Source organism: Amphiura filiformis, chromosome 7 (assembly GCF_039555335.1).
Source record: "Amphiura filiformis chromosome 7, Afil_fr2py, whole genome shotgun sequence".
NCBI classification, from domain to species: domain Eukaryota; kingdom Metazoa; phylum Echinodermata; class Ophiuroidea; order Amphilepidida; family Amphiuridae; genus Amphiura; species Amphiura filiformis.
In genome coordinates this window covers 24,670,509-24,687,936 of record NC_092634.1, presented here as the reverse complement: position 1 = coordinate 24,687,936, position 17,428 = coordinate 24,670,509, and the positions used below count along the sequence as shown (strand labels likewise).

General features: G+C 37.2%; 1 protein-coding gene across 1 annotated transcript in view; it reads left to right on the top strand.

Moving 5' to 3' along the window:
- Window positions 1-17,428, top strand: part of LOC140156933 (L-amino-acid oxidase-like) — a 58,036-nt gene that overhangs the window by 895 nt on the left and 39,713 nt on the right. Inside the window, exons 2-6 of the mRNA XM_072179974.1 lie at window positions 159-376; window positions 1,923-2,035; window positions 2,947-3,148; window positions 4,325-4,399; window positions 4,814-4,938. Coding sequence (XP_072036075.1) covers window positions 159-376; window positions 1,923-2,035; window positions 2,947-3,148; window positions 4,325-4,399; window positions 4,814-4,938 — 733 coding nt within the window. The remainder of the gene's footprint in view (window positions 1-158; window positions 377-1,922; window positions 2,036-2,946; window positions 3,149-4,324; window positions 4,400-4,813; window positions 4,939-17,428) is intronic.

Sequence of the window (17,428 nt, the reverse complement as noted above, 5' to 3'; positions counted from 1 at the left end):
GACGGCGAACCCGATAAAAACCCACTATTAACTGTTATGAATTCCCGTCGTAAAAAGCCTATCCCACAATTAGCCTATCCCACATCTCCCACTACATCTTTAACTGTTCAACATAAATACTATTACATGATATTGTATTTTCATTTGTAAACATTCAGGGTTGAGTTTGGTCGTTACAATAACCTTTTGGCCGTTACACTTTGTTCACACATTACCGAGATCAGAGAAGTGCGCTTCACTAAGTTACACAAAAACTCTTCTTGATATTGCAAAAAATGGCTTGCCGAAAATATCAGAGCCTAAACATGTCATCATCATTGGTGCAGGAATTGCAGGACTCACTGCAGGAAAACTACTCAAAGATGCCGGACACAAGGTTTGTTGCAATGTGCTGTTAACCTAGCTAGTTAAAATGACTGCGCACTCTCATAAATATATAAAAGTACGGTACATTATTAGCAAAGGTAGTCTAGGAAATTATAAACACAGGTAAAAAGAAACATTTTGCAGAAAATCACAAGTTTTGCCTCATATATATGTGTTGGAACACAATGTAGAAAAAGGAGAAACAAAATGTAGCTCTTTTTTGTAATCTAGATACTCCATTCTATGACAAGTTTGTTAATTTTTGGTCGATAATTAAAAATTCAGGACAATATCCAAAAAACTAACACACTGTTCCTCGATTGAAATGTCAAAATTTGGATTTTTCCCTTTTCTATAGTGCGTTCCAAATAATTTTAGGCAACAAATGTGGGTTTGCTCTGGTGAGTGTTTTCAGGAACCTTGTATATATTGCATGAATAATCAAAAAGTTATAGCACTTATACCTAATGCGTTTTTTAGAGTGCCCAGTCCACATAATGTAACAATTTTGACATAAATAATATACTTTTTATGAATTTCAATACCAATTTGTGAAAACCTACTGGAATGCCTGTTTAAAACGACCCGTACAGCAAAAGATGCGGTTTTAATGTAATTTTTACTCTGTCTTTTGAAATTCGATGAATATAAAGTTTGCAATCTTTAGAACAAGCCATTAATATAATGCACTTGGGAGAGTTTTTAAAAGATTAAAAGAGACCTAAAATTAGCTAAGGGGATATCTATAGAGGCTATCCGTGTTCTATAAGCTGCATATCCTATCAGCGACTGCTATACCTTGTTTAGGATTTTCAAAAGAAGTACCTGCATGTGCAACCATGACTGTTTCAAAATAGCCCGCCAAAGTCATGTAAGTATAACTCCGAGGTCGTGCATTGAATTGGTTTGAATGAGGAATACTACGGGAACCAGCGCCTTTTGTTAGAAGTCACACATGAGTAACGTGGATAACCTCTATTGCAAAAACAAGTTTAACTCCCACTTGTAATTTTGTCAATTTGTAAGCGCTCTTTAGCAAAGTTATAGTTCATTGAATTTACAACCGTATGACAAAACAGGCGAAATCGGTAACTTTTTGCACAAGATGTGCAATTTAAAGAGAATTGGCCACTGCTCATTCTAATGACGTTAGTGTATGAATAATATAAGGATGCTCTTTCATTAAATGACACAAAATTTGAAAAATATTATAAGGAACACTTGAGGTTTTGACTTTTAAAATCTACATTTTGGTCAAAAGTCTGCTTGAATAGGTCGTTTTCAGCAGATTTTTCACATTTGCGTTGCTATAAATATTGAATTGCGTCATCTGTTGACTAATGACAAAGAGTGTTCTTAGGCGGAAGTGTTAGCTTTCGTTCGATACAAAAAAAACGACTGTCAAATAAAAAATACTGACCTTTTTTTTTCCTCGATTTTGCTATATTGCGCTTATGTAGTCTTAATTTCCTAATAGGCGTCAAATTGAAAATGTTGGTGTCTGTATTGTATTGCATGTTGACATCGAAAAATAAGTGATTCCTAAATTATTTCAGGTTACAATATTGGAAGCAAGTGGCCGTGTTGGAGGACGGATATATACATACAGAGATCAAGAAGATAGATACTACGTGGATCTTGGTCCTATGAGAATACCTTACACACATGAGTACGACTATTTGCTATTTTAGTGTAAAATTAGTCAATCCGATACGATGCTGTGCGGATTAAGTTTATTAATATTTAAATCATTTGTGTCGAATAAATGAGACTACATTTTTGCCACCTAACTTCATGTTCTTACTATTTTTGAGTGATTTCAAAGGTAGCTATTGTAGATCACCATTGCAATAACAAAGTAGTCCCTCAATCTAGCGCATGATAACACTGCTATGTGCTCATAACTCACAGAAAACTATAATTTGCAAAAATATTTTCCTAAAAAACACCGTGTATGTGTACAGTACTACAACTATACTTTTCTAACTGAATACCGACAATAGCGACGCTATCGTTTTAATTAATTGATTTAGGGATTCAATCATGTTTCACCGTTGTTCATCGCCGTTTAACAACGATGCGGCCGCGTAGTAAACCACGCAGACGCGCCGGACGCGAGTTGTTAAACGGTGATGAACAACGGTGAAACATGATTGAATCCCTTTCAACAACGAAAAGAAGCTAAGTATCGTATAATTCACGATTATTATTTTACGAGGAATGTCAGTTAATCATTGCCACTCAGCCTTACAAAAACTTCGATGATTTCTCTTTTGATATCAGCAATAAAACTACAGAATAAAACGGCAATGTTTAGCCGCTACCTGAAAAATACTGAATTCAACTTGTAAGCTGGCATACGCACAAAGGTTCTAGGCATGGCGAATTTTACGCGCTCTCGCGTAACGCGTAGTCTCGCTCGCGTTCGCGTATACGCTACAGTAAAAGTGTGGGTTCATCACGGTTTAACAACAGTTGGCTCCTGTACTAAGGTATAGGAAGAGTTGTTGAACAAGTAATCATAGCCCTTGTTGACATTAAATATGGGTGAAAAGGAAAATTCCGTTTATTATATTCCAGGTTTGTGAACGTATTTGTGAAACAATTCAATCTCACCACCAACAATTTCATTGACCATGATGGGAACACGTGGTACTATATAAATGGGAAGAAAATAAGGACGGCTGTAGTAGATGAGAAACCTGATGTTTTGGGATTTAACACTAGTTCTAAAGAAACGGGGAAAACACCCAGTGAACTTACTTCTGAGGCATTGAAACCGGTTGGTATGGGGTCGATGCACCTGTATTCATTACCGATCTAAAACATAATAGAGAGGTTGTGCTAATCACAATTCGCATATATCGCCCTACACTATACACAGGTTGCACCCATCACCTGTTTTGCATATGGTGATGTTTCTGTCTTAAATGCCACATCTACCAATATTCTATACAATTACGATCCAGATCTTTATTCCTGTTCTTTGACATCTATGGTTCAATGCAGATGTGCCGCGTGAACGACTAGTGCAGTGCGATATATTCAAAAATTATTTAAACATATTACTTTGGTAGTTAATCCTGTTATATCATCTCTTCTACGGCGAATGGAGACGCAAGACCTGAAACTCGTGTCTAGCGTCTCCGGGACATGATTAATACCACAACCTCAAGAATATTAAGGGTACCTATTCATAATTTACCGACAAGTGACTAATTTCGAAATGCAAAAGAAAAATAGTTTCGCGACTTCAATGGCACTCGAATCGGCGACCAGTTACTTCGTTGTTGATGAATCCAGGTCTTTACCGCTAGGCCACGGAGACCGTTGGACGGAGAAGTATAATATAAAACATAAATCTCATTCTGCTGTGTTGAGCCTTTTGTTTACATAAAATTAACATAGTTTGTGAATATGGAATGACCATTTTTAAAATTTACTACCTCATGACATCATTCGAAAGCAAACTCTTTGGAGTTTTTTTTGACGTGAAATAGCTCATAATAGTAAAAACAGCCTTGACCTAAAAAAAAAGCGAGAGGTGCCATATTTACGGATTCGATTGATTTCAAAAATATTTTTTGTCATTGATTAAAATTGTGTCTGTCAATCATTAGACTCCAATTTTTACTCCAAGGGCTTGAGTTTGATTTCTTCAAATAATTTTTTCAATGATAGAGTGAATCACCTGTCCCTCTATTAATTACTCAGAAATAATCCACGGTCCGAATATCACGGTCAAGAGTGAACTTTCAGGTATGGTTCTTACAGGCTCAAGAAATGTTTCCGATATGTATCAAATTATGTATATAACATTATTTTTGTACTCCCTTAGAGCATCATGAATCAAGAGACTGTCAAAGAGCTACTCTCATCGTTGTATTCATAATTTATGTTTTCGAAAGCATTACATATTTTAACAAATACATTTTACATATCGTTTTGCCTATTGAAGATTGTCGATGATTGTTACAGATGTGGCGAAGTGGATCTTAATTGTTTAACCCACTACGATCGTTACAGTCACCAGGTAATGTATAAATCCACCTTTTGACAGCCACACTTACAGGTCCGAGTAGTTAGCATTTCTTTGACATGTTTGCTCAATACATATGTACCGCGTGAACGTTGTAGTGCCGGGCGATCTATTCAAAATTGTATTATCTTCATCATGATAATTAATCCTGTTACATCATCACTTTGACAGGATTGCAAACACAAGCAAATCACAGTGGCCGGTGGACTTTGATAAGCTCAATCTAACTTTAGAACCAGTTTACATTAGAATACTAAACTTAATCCTTGGAGCATGTCTTTTGTGTTAAGGATTATGTGGTATAAATCCGTGTAAAGCCTTATAAATTTGATGGTCTTGTTTTAAAGTTGTTGGAAATAAAATTGACATGACTTTGATTTAGATTGGTTTGATTTGATTACTTTACAGGAATACGTGGTTGAAATAGGCAATCTCTCAAGAGGAGCGATTTCAATGATCAGTGCGGTCAGCAGAGGAACATCGTGGTATCAGGGGGTTGCAGAAACTGTATTCTACACATTAAGTACTGACTCGTAAGTTATTTTCGTCTACCTTCTTAACACTTTCACTGGTCTATAAGTCTTGAGTTCGGTTTATGCTAATATTTCCCATCGATAAATGAAGAAACGCTATGTATGGGCCCATCTTGATTACAACATTTTGAAATTTTATATCTTCAGCAGTTCAATACTGGACACAATATTGTCGGTGTGGGATTTCTTAAGTATCAATATACCATAAAAAGGCTTCTTGTGTTTTAATTGGATAATTACTGGCTAGATATATTTTTCATATCCTACATTAATTTCGCGCGTAAAATGTGTCTGTATCTGGTTAAGAATTCATCTGCCGAAAAAGTCATTTGCTGTTTGCTTGTCTCTTATTTGACCAATTTGCAACAATATTAAGGGAGGTGGAATGGGCGTGGTCCAAGGCCCCTCAAAAAAATTTTCCAAAAATTTTTTTTTGCCATATTTTGTTTAAGAAAATCATAAGCTATCAGGTCAGCCAGATAAAGTTAAAATTTTCCTTTTCAAAATGCGAATTTGAGGGGAATTTCATCTCTTTCAATTTAAAACGATTTTATGGCAATGTTGACTTGCTATACATGCCGTAACCAGTTTGGTTTACGACTGGTGGGAGACTAATCAACGAATCAGCTGATCAGCTGGATAGGTATATGTACACACATGCGAAGAAGAATTCCAGTCATCTTATTCTTTCTAGTGAATAATTCATCCACTAATATTACTTTTACTGATATCCTGGCTGGCATGCCTGGAGAAAGAAAGAGGCTTCGTTAGCAGCTATCACCTATAAGTAAGTACTTCAGTCTAAAAATGTGTGTGACGTGTGTTTAGTAACTTAGCCCGGCCCCGGGTAACAACATGTCATGGGTAAGCTTAAACATGATAACTTTATATTTAGCATTCTCTCGGTCGGGGCTGTTCCCGGGCATGCCGGGGACTGTTCTATCTATTGCACTATACCTACTTCTGACGTAGGGGCTGTGCAATAATTATTTCAAAATAAATGCCCTATAAAAATTCCTGGCAGTAAAATGGGGGGGTGGCAAGAAATTTTTATCGAGCCGAAAGGGGTGGGGCAAGCAATTTTTGGCGAGCCGAGGGGGGGGGGAGCAAGTGATTTTTGGCAAACATGGGTGCCTTGCTCGAGAAGAGATAGCCAAGAATTTGTTCACCGATAGCTTCACATTCTAGAGACCATTGCATTCAAAATCTAGTCGGATTCGCTGGAGCATGACACGTACCGTGTAAAGCAATGGAAGTTCAGAAGTAAAATAGTAAATTACACAGCTGATCACGACAGACGATCGCATCAAAAATTTTGCTAAAATTAAATTTTAGCAAAATTTTTGACTGTTCAAAATAGGCAAATCTTGCTCAAAAGATACCGTACTGTAGTAACTCATCAAAATAACTTTCATCCAAATTTCAACATTTAAACAGAATAAATATAACAAAAGATTGCACCGCTGTCCCACCGAAAAACATTTTAGCAATGCACTCTAGTATCGAATGCGTAACTATCGTGCGCAAAAAAAAATTGAAATTCGAAGCTAGAGTTATCAAGTAAGGGGCGCCTTTAAAATAAAACACTCTAAAATGGCTTTATAAAGGAAAACAGTTACGGAAACACTTTGCCAATTTCCTGCTCGCTGCGTTCACAACAAGTAGTATCATGTAGATTAGGCTTCCTCAAATATGTTGAAGTGCCACATGAAATAAAAGAAAACAGCAAAGTGCCACTCAATGGCTGCTTTAGCACCTGGGGTGGGGAGCCAGAGGGGAGTCCCCCCCCCCCTGTGAAGCTATCGATTTTTAAAATTTGAGGTGCAAATGACCCCATTTTGTGCAATATTTTGTACTATTTTAGCCGTTGGTAGAGGACATAAAAAGGGCAGAATGGCAGTCAGGAAGGGCATAGTTTACCTGTATAAAATGTCAATGAAGTCATTCGTGTCAATAAAATACATCATCGATAATTCGATATATACATCATGCATTATCTATAGTATATTCCTTTGCTAAATCGTGAATAAAAAATTGAAATGTAGACTTTTGGAGATATTCCTGCTGGCTGAAGTTTGATCAAGGCATTTGATTTGATTTTTATTTGATCCATTCTGAGGATAAATCACAAATAGTACCACAAATAGTCTTGGAAGCTACAATCAAGGAATTTAATAGTTGTACACCTTGACAATATGTTGGAACTCTTCATTGCCGCTCTGAGAGTTAAGTGAAATTAGTATAACTATGTTTGATGAGAAGTACATACCTTCTCCTTTCCCCTTCCCTCCCCCATTCCCCCTCAATCAATGTTGGGGAGACTGGAGAGCCCAATGGAAAAAGTGCTTTCATCAACATTGAACTGGGGGAGAGGGGTGGCGATTTACATTTAGTATGCCCGAGTGTACCAACATTAATTTCTTTGATTGCAGGGCTTAGGCAGCCAGCAAATGTTACACACCCAAATTTGTACACATCCAGTTTTTGCCCACATGGCCTATACTTTGTACACAAATGTTTAAATTTACACACCCAGTTTTTTCAATTTACACACCCAAACCTTCAAATCTTGCCTAAGACCCTGCGAAGTGATCCATGGATGTTCTTTAATAAAATTATTTTTTACGTGCAAATGCCCCCTGCCCCGAGTAGTGCCACCACTGTTTAGAACTGAGGTATACTTTTATTTAGACATTTGATGAATTTAGTTGTACAGCTGTCTTTCAAAAGTTTCTTTAAGGGTGGTTATTAGGAGAAGGGAACTAATTATGGTGAATACAGTACCTGTAGGCTACCTGTGACGTTGACAGCTAAATAAATTTGAGCCAATTTTTTAACTTTCATTCAATCTCCATGAACTTTGCCAGTAAGTGTTATAATTATACTGAACTGTTTTACTACTTCCAGATGGTGGAGCTTACTCCAGGCATGGTTTTCCAAGTACACTGGATATGGAGAAGACATTTGCAAAACTATGTAGAAGATTGATGGATGATTTTACAGTGGGGCAGAACAGGATTAGATGTGATCAAACAAGACCATGAATGACACACACCAGCCATTGTTGGTAAGAACAGCTATTCCCGTATATATGTTTCTTTTTATGTTGCCTGGTGTAGCTAGTGGGTTGTGCGCCAAGGGCAAGGATACAAAATGGATGTGCCCCAAAGCTGTGAAAGTACCAACTTGTCAAAATTATCACTTGGTCATTTTGTGAAATGCAGTTACACAAATCTAGAAACAAAATCAGTGGCTCCAGAATAGGGTACATCTCGTGCCCCTCATCACCTCATGTCACACAAATTTCTTGTCCCCATTGCAAATTTAACATTATTCCAAAGTCGTTTTGGGGGTCAATAGCCATACCATATGCATAAGGCAGCTATTTTATTCATGCATTGTGTACATTACAAATGACTGCTGCCTTATGCATTTTGTTCATGTAGTTAGTAACTTAGTACTAACTACTATCAATGAATAAAAGATGATCAAAATAACAGTCTTACTCAAAAAATAACAAGGCCAAGTTTATGTAAACAAAATTGGCTGCCATTTGCTGTCTTTACTGTGTAATTGTGAATACATAACTTTACTGTTTTCGTGCCAACTTTGACCTGTTAGGCTGATACTACTACAGAAGAGTGATCGCACACTTGCACATTTATAGACCTTGCTCAATTTGAATAGACAGCAGTCACAGCACCCAATATGTTAAAGAGGCTGAGATTCTTCAAATCTTCAGATGGGAGTTCTCAGCAGAGGTGGTTTATATCGTGAAGTTGTGGATTGCATTGCAGTAGGTAGTGGTGAGCAAACTCAGAAGTTTAAAATTCTAGAGCATTGTAGATGCTAGGCCAGATGAAAGACAAAGTATGAAGCAGAATGACGTAAATGATCATGACACATATATATGCCTTATTGGAACTGGATTTGGGAAACCCTCATCAGTGTCTACAGAAATGACTCCATCTGCAGCCCTTGCTGATCTAGCTGTGCAATGTGCATAATCCTTGGATCACACTTCATATTCCAGAGATAAACAATATGGTCCTGATTTCCTTTCCCCCAGAATGTTGAGACTCTGAAGCATACATGTACCAAAGCATCACTCAATGACATTAATGCCCTCAATGAGCGTTGAGCATGGAGTAAAACCCAGCTCTGATTTCCTGCAGTGCCAATCGAAGATATCCAATCTCAAGATTTGAAGAACCTCAGCCCTCTGGCTAGCCCTCTAAGTTTCCTCCCTCATGACCAGCACTTGAATCCTATCACAACTTTTGGGCTTGGCAAGTCCATGATCAGGGATGTAGCTACAGTGGGCAGTGGTGAGCGGTAGAGTCCACCAATCGGTTTTGGAGCCTATCACTCGGCTCCAATTTTAGCATTGGAGCCCACCACTCAGAGGCCAAAATTGCACCATTTTATTGAATTAGTTAAGAATTTGGTCTATTTTGGCAAACAATTTCCACCTGGGAACCAAGGGAGAACAATGCCAGTGCATTGATTGGTCACCCCAGGTTAAATAAGAAATAAATAAATAAATAAATAAATAAATAAATATGCAAGATTTTCATCAAATGCCACCCAGCACTAAAAATATCCTAGCTACAACCCTGTCCATGATATGACCATCACAGACTGTGGCTGCTTATAATCATGTGTATTAAGTTGAACAATCAAACTCGGGTTGAGCCTGCGAGCTTGTATGGCAAGACAAGGCCGTTTGGCGGTTTGTAGACTGAGCCCAAGTTCAATTTTTCAGCATACGCACGGTCATTAATAGCTGTAATCTGTAGCCCTCACTGACTTCACGAGCCCAAAAATAGTTCAAGCAGGGAGGAAATCTTAAGCGGCCTTGAACAAGGCTACCCTCGAGCTCATCAGGCCTGTGTGTGTTGTCTCATCAAATTGAGCAAGGTCTAGATGCAAGTGTGTGATCTCAAGTCTGTAGTAATATTATCTGCCTAACAGGTCAAAGTTAGCACAAATAGGAAAGTTATGAATATTTTAGCAATTTCACAATTACACAGTAAAGACAGCACAAGGCAGCCATTTGTGTTTACATAAACTTGGTCTTTGTAGATAGCTCCCTTATGTTTAATTTTGAGACAAGTATGCTTTTTTAACATCTTTATTCATTAATAGTCCTAACTGCATGAACTAAAATGCATAAGGCAGCAATAATTTCTAACATTAACATTAGGGTATGGTCATTGACCAACAATTTCAGCATCACGGAGGCCCCTATTATGATTTTGGAATAATTTTAAATTTGGTATGCAGTAATATATTGACCAATGGCATGTTTTGAGACTAGGGACAAGAAATTTGCTTGACATGAGATGCACCTTACTCCAGAACCAGGGAAAGGTTGGGACTGGTGGTGGCACCCAGCATTCGAAATTAGACGAAATATGGCCGGTCAGCCGGCCATTGGCCTGTAACTTTTTGGCCTGGCCAGTAACTTTTCTGACTGGCATCTAGTTGGCTGGCCGGTAACTTTTTGAGGCATATTTCGAACACTGGTGGCACCCCCAATATACGCCACAGTATCATTGTGATGAAAATGAGATTTTAATATGAAAATTTTGTACACAAATCATATAGATCTACATCATGGTTTGTGCACTCAAACTAGCAATTTTGAGTTAAGATGTTATGTCCCTGAGCCCTTGATTTCTTGTTGACAATTAATTGAAGATACTATATACAACGATTTGGTACATTGTAATAGTGTTTTAGGAATGAGAACATTTCAACAGAGGTATGTCAATAATAATCATATTTTTTTCTATCCACAGCATACACACTTGCTTCACAACTTGATGTGGATACTGTTACAGAAGCCAAGTGAGCATCTTAAAAATAAGGAATACATTTACCATGTTTACAGGGGTTGCTATCCCACAATAAGAAGATCCAGAAGACATTAATGTGGGCATCATTGTGAATCTTGGAACTCAGTACCCTCCTCAAGCCACGTCAAGCTTCACTATTTTCTTCTTCTTCTTGGATACCGCTTTACGATGATTAAGTTTAGACTTATCAAAATGAACTTCTGGGTGAAGCTTGAACTAATAAAAGCATTCAGATGATTAAGGTTAAACTTGGCTTTCGCTTTCAGGCATTATTATCGTGAACCGATGCATGGTGACAAATTGAACGCATAAATGGTGAGACAATGAAAATCCTTTTGGATGCATGGTGAAGCTTAGCCCAACAGAACACTTTATATAGTGAAAGTTGGCTTCAAATTTGTGAGCAAAAAGTAAGCTGATCGAGGTGAAGCTTGACCTCCAATATCAGTTAAGGTGAACAAGGATGAATGCTTCAGGTTGGCTCAAAAGTGCTGAATGACCTTTGCATAAAAGACAATTTTTTGTGCATTTAGGGGGCTGTCATTTTCTTCAGAATGGGGTCATGAATATACTAGGGGTCATACAAATTGTATACCAAAAATAGTGAGGGTCATAATTTTTACACCAAAAAGGAGGTTATAATTACTACAGTTTCCTTCAAAGAAGATGGCACTTGTTTACATTTTGAGAGTGGGCACAGTGTAAACACGGTAGTAGGGTTCTGATCAGTGGCGTAACTAGGTTTGGTAGCGCCTGGGGCAAGAAACAAAATTTGCGCCCCTACACCCCCAGAATATCTTAGATGCGGGAAATTTGTGAAACATTTGCGCGCGGGACGCGCAAAATTTTGGACAAATAAGGCCTACCACTAATTAATTTGGTTACTAGAAGTTGAATATCGGTCTTAAAATGTTCTTTCAATTGATTTTGTGCTGAAAATTTTGACTTTCATCGCTTGGAGGCGCAGAATCAATGCTGAATTGGTCAATTTGGTGCCCCCTTAAGGGTAGCGCCCGGGCACGTTGCCCCCTCTGCCCCGGTAGTTACGCCACTGATTCTGATTGGCTGATTCAATCGTCTGACAAACATAACTACAGACGTGATAATTTGATTGGCCGATTACGCACCTTAGACATTGGTCTGCGCAAACAAAGCTCCTTGTATGTCGCTCATTAACAGGGCATTCGCGTCAATCTGAGCAAGGGCTGCCGTTCTTCTCTGAAAACGAGTGAAAGGGTGTGTGACTTTAAAAAAAAATGTGGGTGCCCTACGAGCACATTTACACTTTCCATCACAAATTTTGCAATCTTTAGTTACAATGACAAAATAATGTTTCTGTACTGTGTACACCTTTCCATCAAACACACATTTCTTAACTTTTTTTGGAAATTTGTCTCTGGTATGCGTACAAAAAGGCGGTCATCAAAATATTCCGCCAAAGATAGGGGGTCACAAAATTTTCAGCCCACGATGGAAGGGGTTCATAAAAATCGGCTCTGCTCAGTGACATATTCATGACCCCCTCACCTTTGTTTCATAACCACTAAGGTGTAGGACATTTTTTTGTTTTAGCTATAGCCCCCACTCCAGACGTATTTTTATTTGGACTTGCTCAAGTGGCATTTTCTATTTTATTACACAATTTGTTGCCATTTTTTATGAACTTGTAAGTTCTTCAAATAGCCTAAAATGAGGCTATAGCATCCATTAATTAACAGCCTTCTCTAATATTAATCTCCATAGACTTTACATGTAAAATGAAAAGGTCCATAAAAAAAGAACGGCAACAAATTGTGCACTAAAATTTGCACAAAATGCTAATTGAGCAAGCACAAATGCTATGCACTAGTTTTCGTGAGGGGGCTATACGAAATATTTTTTATGTATTGTATATATATGGTCTTTTTAAAAATAAAATGTCCATCTGAAACATAGGTGCCCTCCCTGCCCGAAGAAAATAACAGCCCCTTAGCAGCCACATATCCTGGCTATATGCACCTGGTCAACTTTACAAGCAAAAGTTGATGGTAAACTTTTTTGTTACACCCTGTATATCCCTTTTCTGTATCTTTTGTGTAGTTATGTCAATGCTATTGTTGATAGTAAAGTAATTGTGTATTTTTGTATCACACAGAGCATACTGCATAGTGTAGCACACTGAGCAAAGTGCATGCTGCTCTCTGCATGTATCATATTAAAGGGCATTTTGTTTGTATTGCATGGTTTGCATTAACCAATTTTTTAGGAGCTTCAAAAACATGTATTCATAATGATAGTCAGAAATGAGTGAACTATTTTCCATCTGACGATCCTGTCAATCCTCACCACGGCCTGTGATATGTTTAACTTTAAAAGCACACAATCAGAGACAATGGCCAATGATGTCTGAACTTTAGGAAGGAAAAGGGCAACTTTTCTAGGAATTGTTTTCTAGCATTAGTTTCCTATTACTAAGACCTAACTTTTGAGAGAGTTTGTATGTTTAAAGGTAAAAAACTAACCATAGGGCATGCTGTTTCCCGATAGAAATTTCAATCATCAAGAAAAAATGTATACAAACAAACTGTTTCTGAGTTTGATTGACAGGTGAACTAGGCCTACATTGAAGTATCTTTAAAGGTACTATCAAGCACGAATCACATGGTTTTATTTAAAACAAACTCTTCGTGACCATAAAGCGATTAAAACACCCGCTCTCAGCGGCGATATTCAAAATTCCTGGGCGCTGAAATTGTTGAGTGTAATGACAATTTAGTACCGGTACAAATAACCATTATGTCATTGCACTTGGACAGATTCAGCGGGAATTTTGAATATCGCGTGTTGAGAGCTGACTGTTTTATTCGCTTTTTATAGTCAATATGAGTTTGTTTTAAATAAAGCATGCGATTCATGCTTCATAATTATTTTTCTAACATATAATTATAAGGCACAATGCTATGATTGCCGGAGACTCTGATTTTATGCATCATTTTGTGCATATTGGCATGTGAAATTTATTAAGTTATTTTTTTGTTAATAAGGCCGATATCAAAAAAATTAAAAAAATGTTTCTGGAATGTCGTCTCAAGATAAAAAAAAGTACCGTATTTTTGTGTTATGATGTAGCAACAAAGGAATATTCTGTCCCGAGAGGTATAGGCAGTAGTATTAACTTCAAGATAATTCATCCATGGTGGAAATATCATGCGATGAAATTTGACCAGCCTCCTTTAATGTTACTTACACCTAAACCTAGCCTTGATGTACATTATAAATTGAAGGCTTTAAGGTGGTACTACACCCCTTGATAAATTTTGTGACTAATTTTGCATTTTTCTTAAAAAATTACTACACTCTGGTAACAAAAGTTATGTATAATACTTCACTGACATTTCAGTGATTGAAGACAAGTGGTTCATTATATATGTTAAGAAATGAGGTACATTCTAGCAGTACCTCTTTTCTTATCATCAATACATACCGCTTGTCTTGAGTCACTTAAATTACAGTGTAGTAACTGGATTCCTTGCCCATATATAATATACATAACTTTTAATTGTTACCAGTGTGTTATTACTTTTAGAGAAAATTGCAAAAATAATCGCAAATTTATCAAGGGGTGTAGTACCACCTAGGTTTTGCCCGTAATGGCCATTTTTCAGTTGTTTGTTTCTTTGTGAAAAGGCAAAACTCTAATCATTCATAATTTTTAAGTGCAAGTATTGTATTCAACCTAATTAGCTCTTTGGGTGCTTACACAAGACAAGCGGTTCGATACTTGTGATAGAAAATGAGGTACATGTACCGCTAGGATGTACCTCATTTCTATAGTATCATATTTACTGAACCGCTTGTCTTGATTCACTGAAATTTCAGTATAGTAATTGAATTCCTTGCCCCAATAATATACATAACTTTTGTTACCAGTATATGTTATTAATTTTTGAGAAAAATGCAAAAATAGTCACAAATTTACCACAGAGGTGTAGTACCCCCTTAAATGGGTTATGATCAAGTTTGAAAGTGCAAAGTTCAATGACCTTTTCCCACTGAATGAGAGGTGTTGTTGAAATGGCTCCATAGCCTAGATTAATAGTGCTATTTCTCAGCCAAATATGACAACTTGTAGTGCATATGAACTGAAATCTGAAATCATTGGATTTTGAAATGTTTGCAAGCTCCGAGACATAGCATTTTTTTTTGGAAAATGGCATCAAGGGTGTATTAAAAGGGCATTTCGTGATCCACAGCCTCATCCCCCACTTTTCTCAAAAAAAAGTTGAGATTTTTATATCACTGGAAACCTCTGGCTACATAATGTTTATGTACAAAATATTTCTTGCAGATTAATTAGCTTAGCAAAGATATCGTGAAATTTGAATTTCGTTCTGGTGCACCAGAACGAAATTACAACGTACATTGTCTATGGAGCAGTGTAATACACATACATGTAATCATGCATAACTCGCAAACGCAATATCGGAATCAACTGAAATTTTGGGAATATGCTTTTTCCGTGGATATGTACTGAAAAATGTCATAAAAAGAGGATGCTAGGATCACGAAATACTCCTTTAAATTCATATTGTTTCGATATCTACGCTAGTCCTGTGGTGAGTCTGTTGACATAATAAAACAATACAAAAACTTGATCTCAATTCAAGCATCAACTGAAACACTCCCGGGAAGCAATTCAACAAATGGGGACGCTTTATAGTTATACATTTAGTAAGTTGTTATTCGGCACTGTCATGTTATAACAGTATGATATAATACAATACAAGTGGCAAATGATGTCAGTAATTTATATTCAACAAACACATTTATTACAAATGGAGATAACTTTATTTAGCAAATAAAAGATATTAATGATTAAGTACAAACTTGTGATAAAGTGTCTGTTTTTCATTGTTATTATTCAAACACATTGTTATACACCAAATGGGCTATTCCCGTTGAAATCCATACACCCCCTATGGAATACATGACCTTTAATCTTTGACACAGGGGATGTAGATTTCAAGTGGAGTCGCCGAATTCAGGTAACCACAATTGAAATTCACACTCCCTGGGAGATTAAGGTCATATCTTCATATTGGGCTATTCCAGTTAAAATCCACACTACCCCTGTGGAAGATTTTGGAAATACCTTCCACAGGGGGGAGTATGTTTTTCAAATGTAATTGGTCAGGGTTAATCATTTTGAAACCCATACACCCCCTGCATTATGGCTTTACCTATATCTTCCACAGATGGAGTGAGTATTTCAAATGGAAGTTACCCAACTGTCTATTCTATTCGAAAACTCATACTCCATCTGTGGAAGACTTTGGCTAAATCTTCCACAGGGGTAGTGTGGATTTCAACTGAATAGCCCAATGACCAAGTGGATGGTGGGAATATTGGCTGCTCATGATAGAAAGTGTGCAAATTATTACCCCAAGGTGATCTGGAGAGTATATGTCTACTATTTTCCAAGACTGAAGGCAGAGGGAAAATAGTAGGCCTACATTCTCGAGTCACTGAGGGGGTAATGGAATTCAGTATTCCCTGAATACAGGTCAGTCAAGAAGACGATATCAAGGTTACGATGTTGGTAAGGGGCACACCATTAGATTTCCAGGGGGCATGGGAGTTTTTGAAGAAAAAAACTTCGCCCACTAGTGAGACGAAAAAACAACTTCACCCGCTAGTGAGACGAAAAAAATAATTTTGCCTCACTGATGAGTAAAAAAAAATTCCCCAACCAACTTTGTATAAAAGTATACATTAAAATTGAAAATAAAAAAATCTGCCTTTGGAGGCGAAAAAAAAAAAATGAAACTACACAAATGAAAACCCATGATTCCTTTATTATTATATTATAGGTCATATACACATGTAGCTGGTTTTAATAGCAAAACAAAAATCTACCACAACTTTTCTTTCTGAAAAAATGCTTTTTGGGAGGCCTATCCATGTATGTGAACCACAGACATTGGTTAGAGATCAGTGGGGTAATCTCCCGGGTAATGTACTATCCAGCGCCATAAAAAATTTAAAATATCTAGGACCAGGCCCAACGTGCGCAGGATTTTTTTTTTTGGGGTGCTGATTTTGAAAAAGTGGACTTTTTTCCAAAGGGGGGGGGGCGATTTTGTGAAAAGTGGACTTTTTTTCCCCAAATTTGGACCTTTTTTGACCAAAAAACGTAAAAACCTGATTTTTTTTATTTCAACTACGCATCTTCATAAATTCTTAAAATTTGGGACTTTTGTATACTTTTTGCAAATTTGGGGAGTGCGGTCGCACCCCGCACCCCCTAGCGTGACGGGCCTGTCTAGGACCCGTTTTTTTAATTTTTTTGAATTCAAGTTTTTAAATATTAATAATTTAAAACAAAATTTTGGCCCAAGAATTTTTTGTTACGATGTACGAAAAATGGCATTTTGGCCCACATTTGACCTCACAGATGAACTTATCAAGTCTTTGCCATTCTAAATATGTATACTTTTATATACTTTAGACCAACAATTTAGAGGCCCGAAAGTTTCCATAATTCCAGGTTTCAGACCAACCTTAAGGGGTTTACACCCTGCCCAATTTTGTGCCTATTTTTGCATTTTTTCTTACAAATTATAGTGCATTGGTGACAAGTAAGATATGTA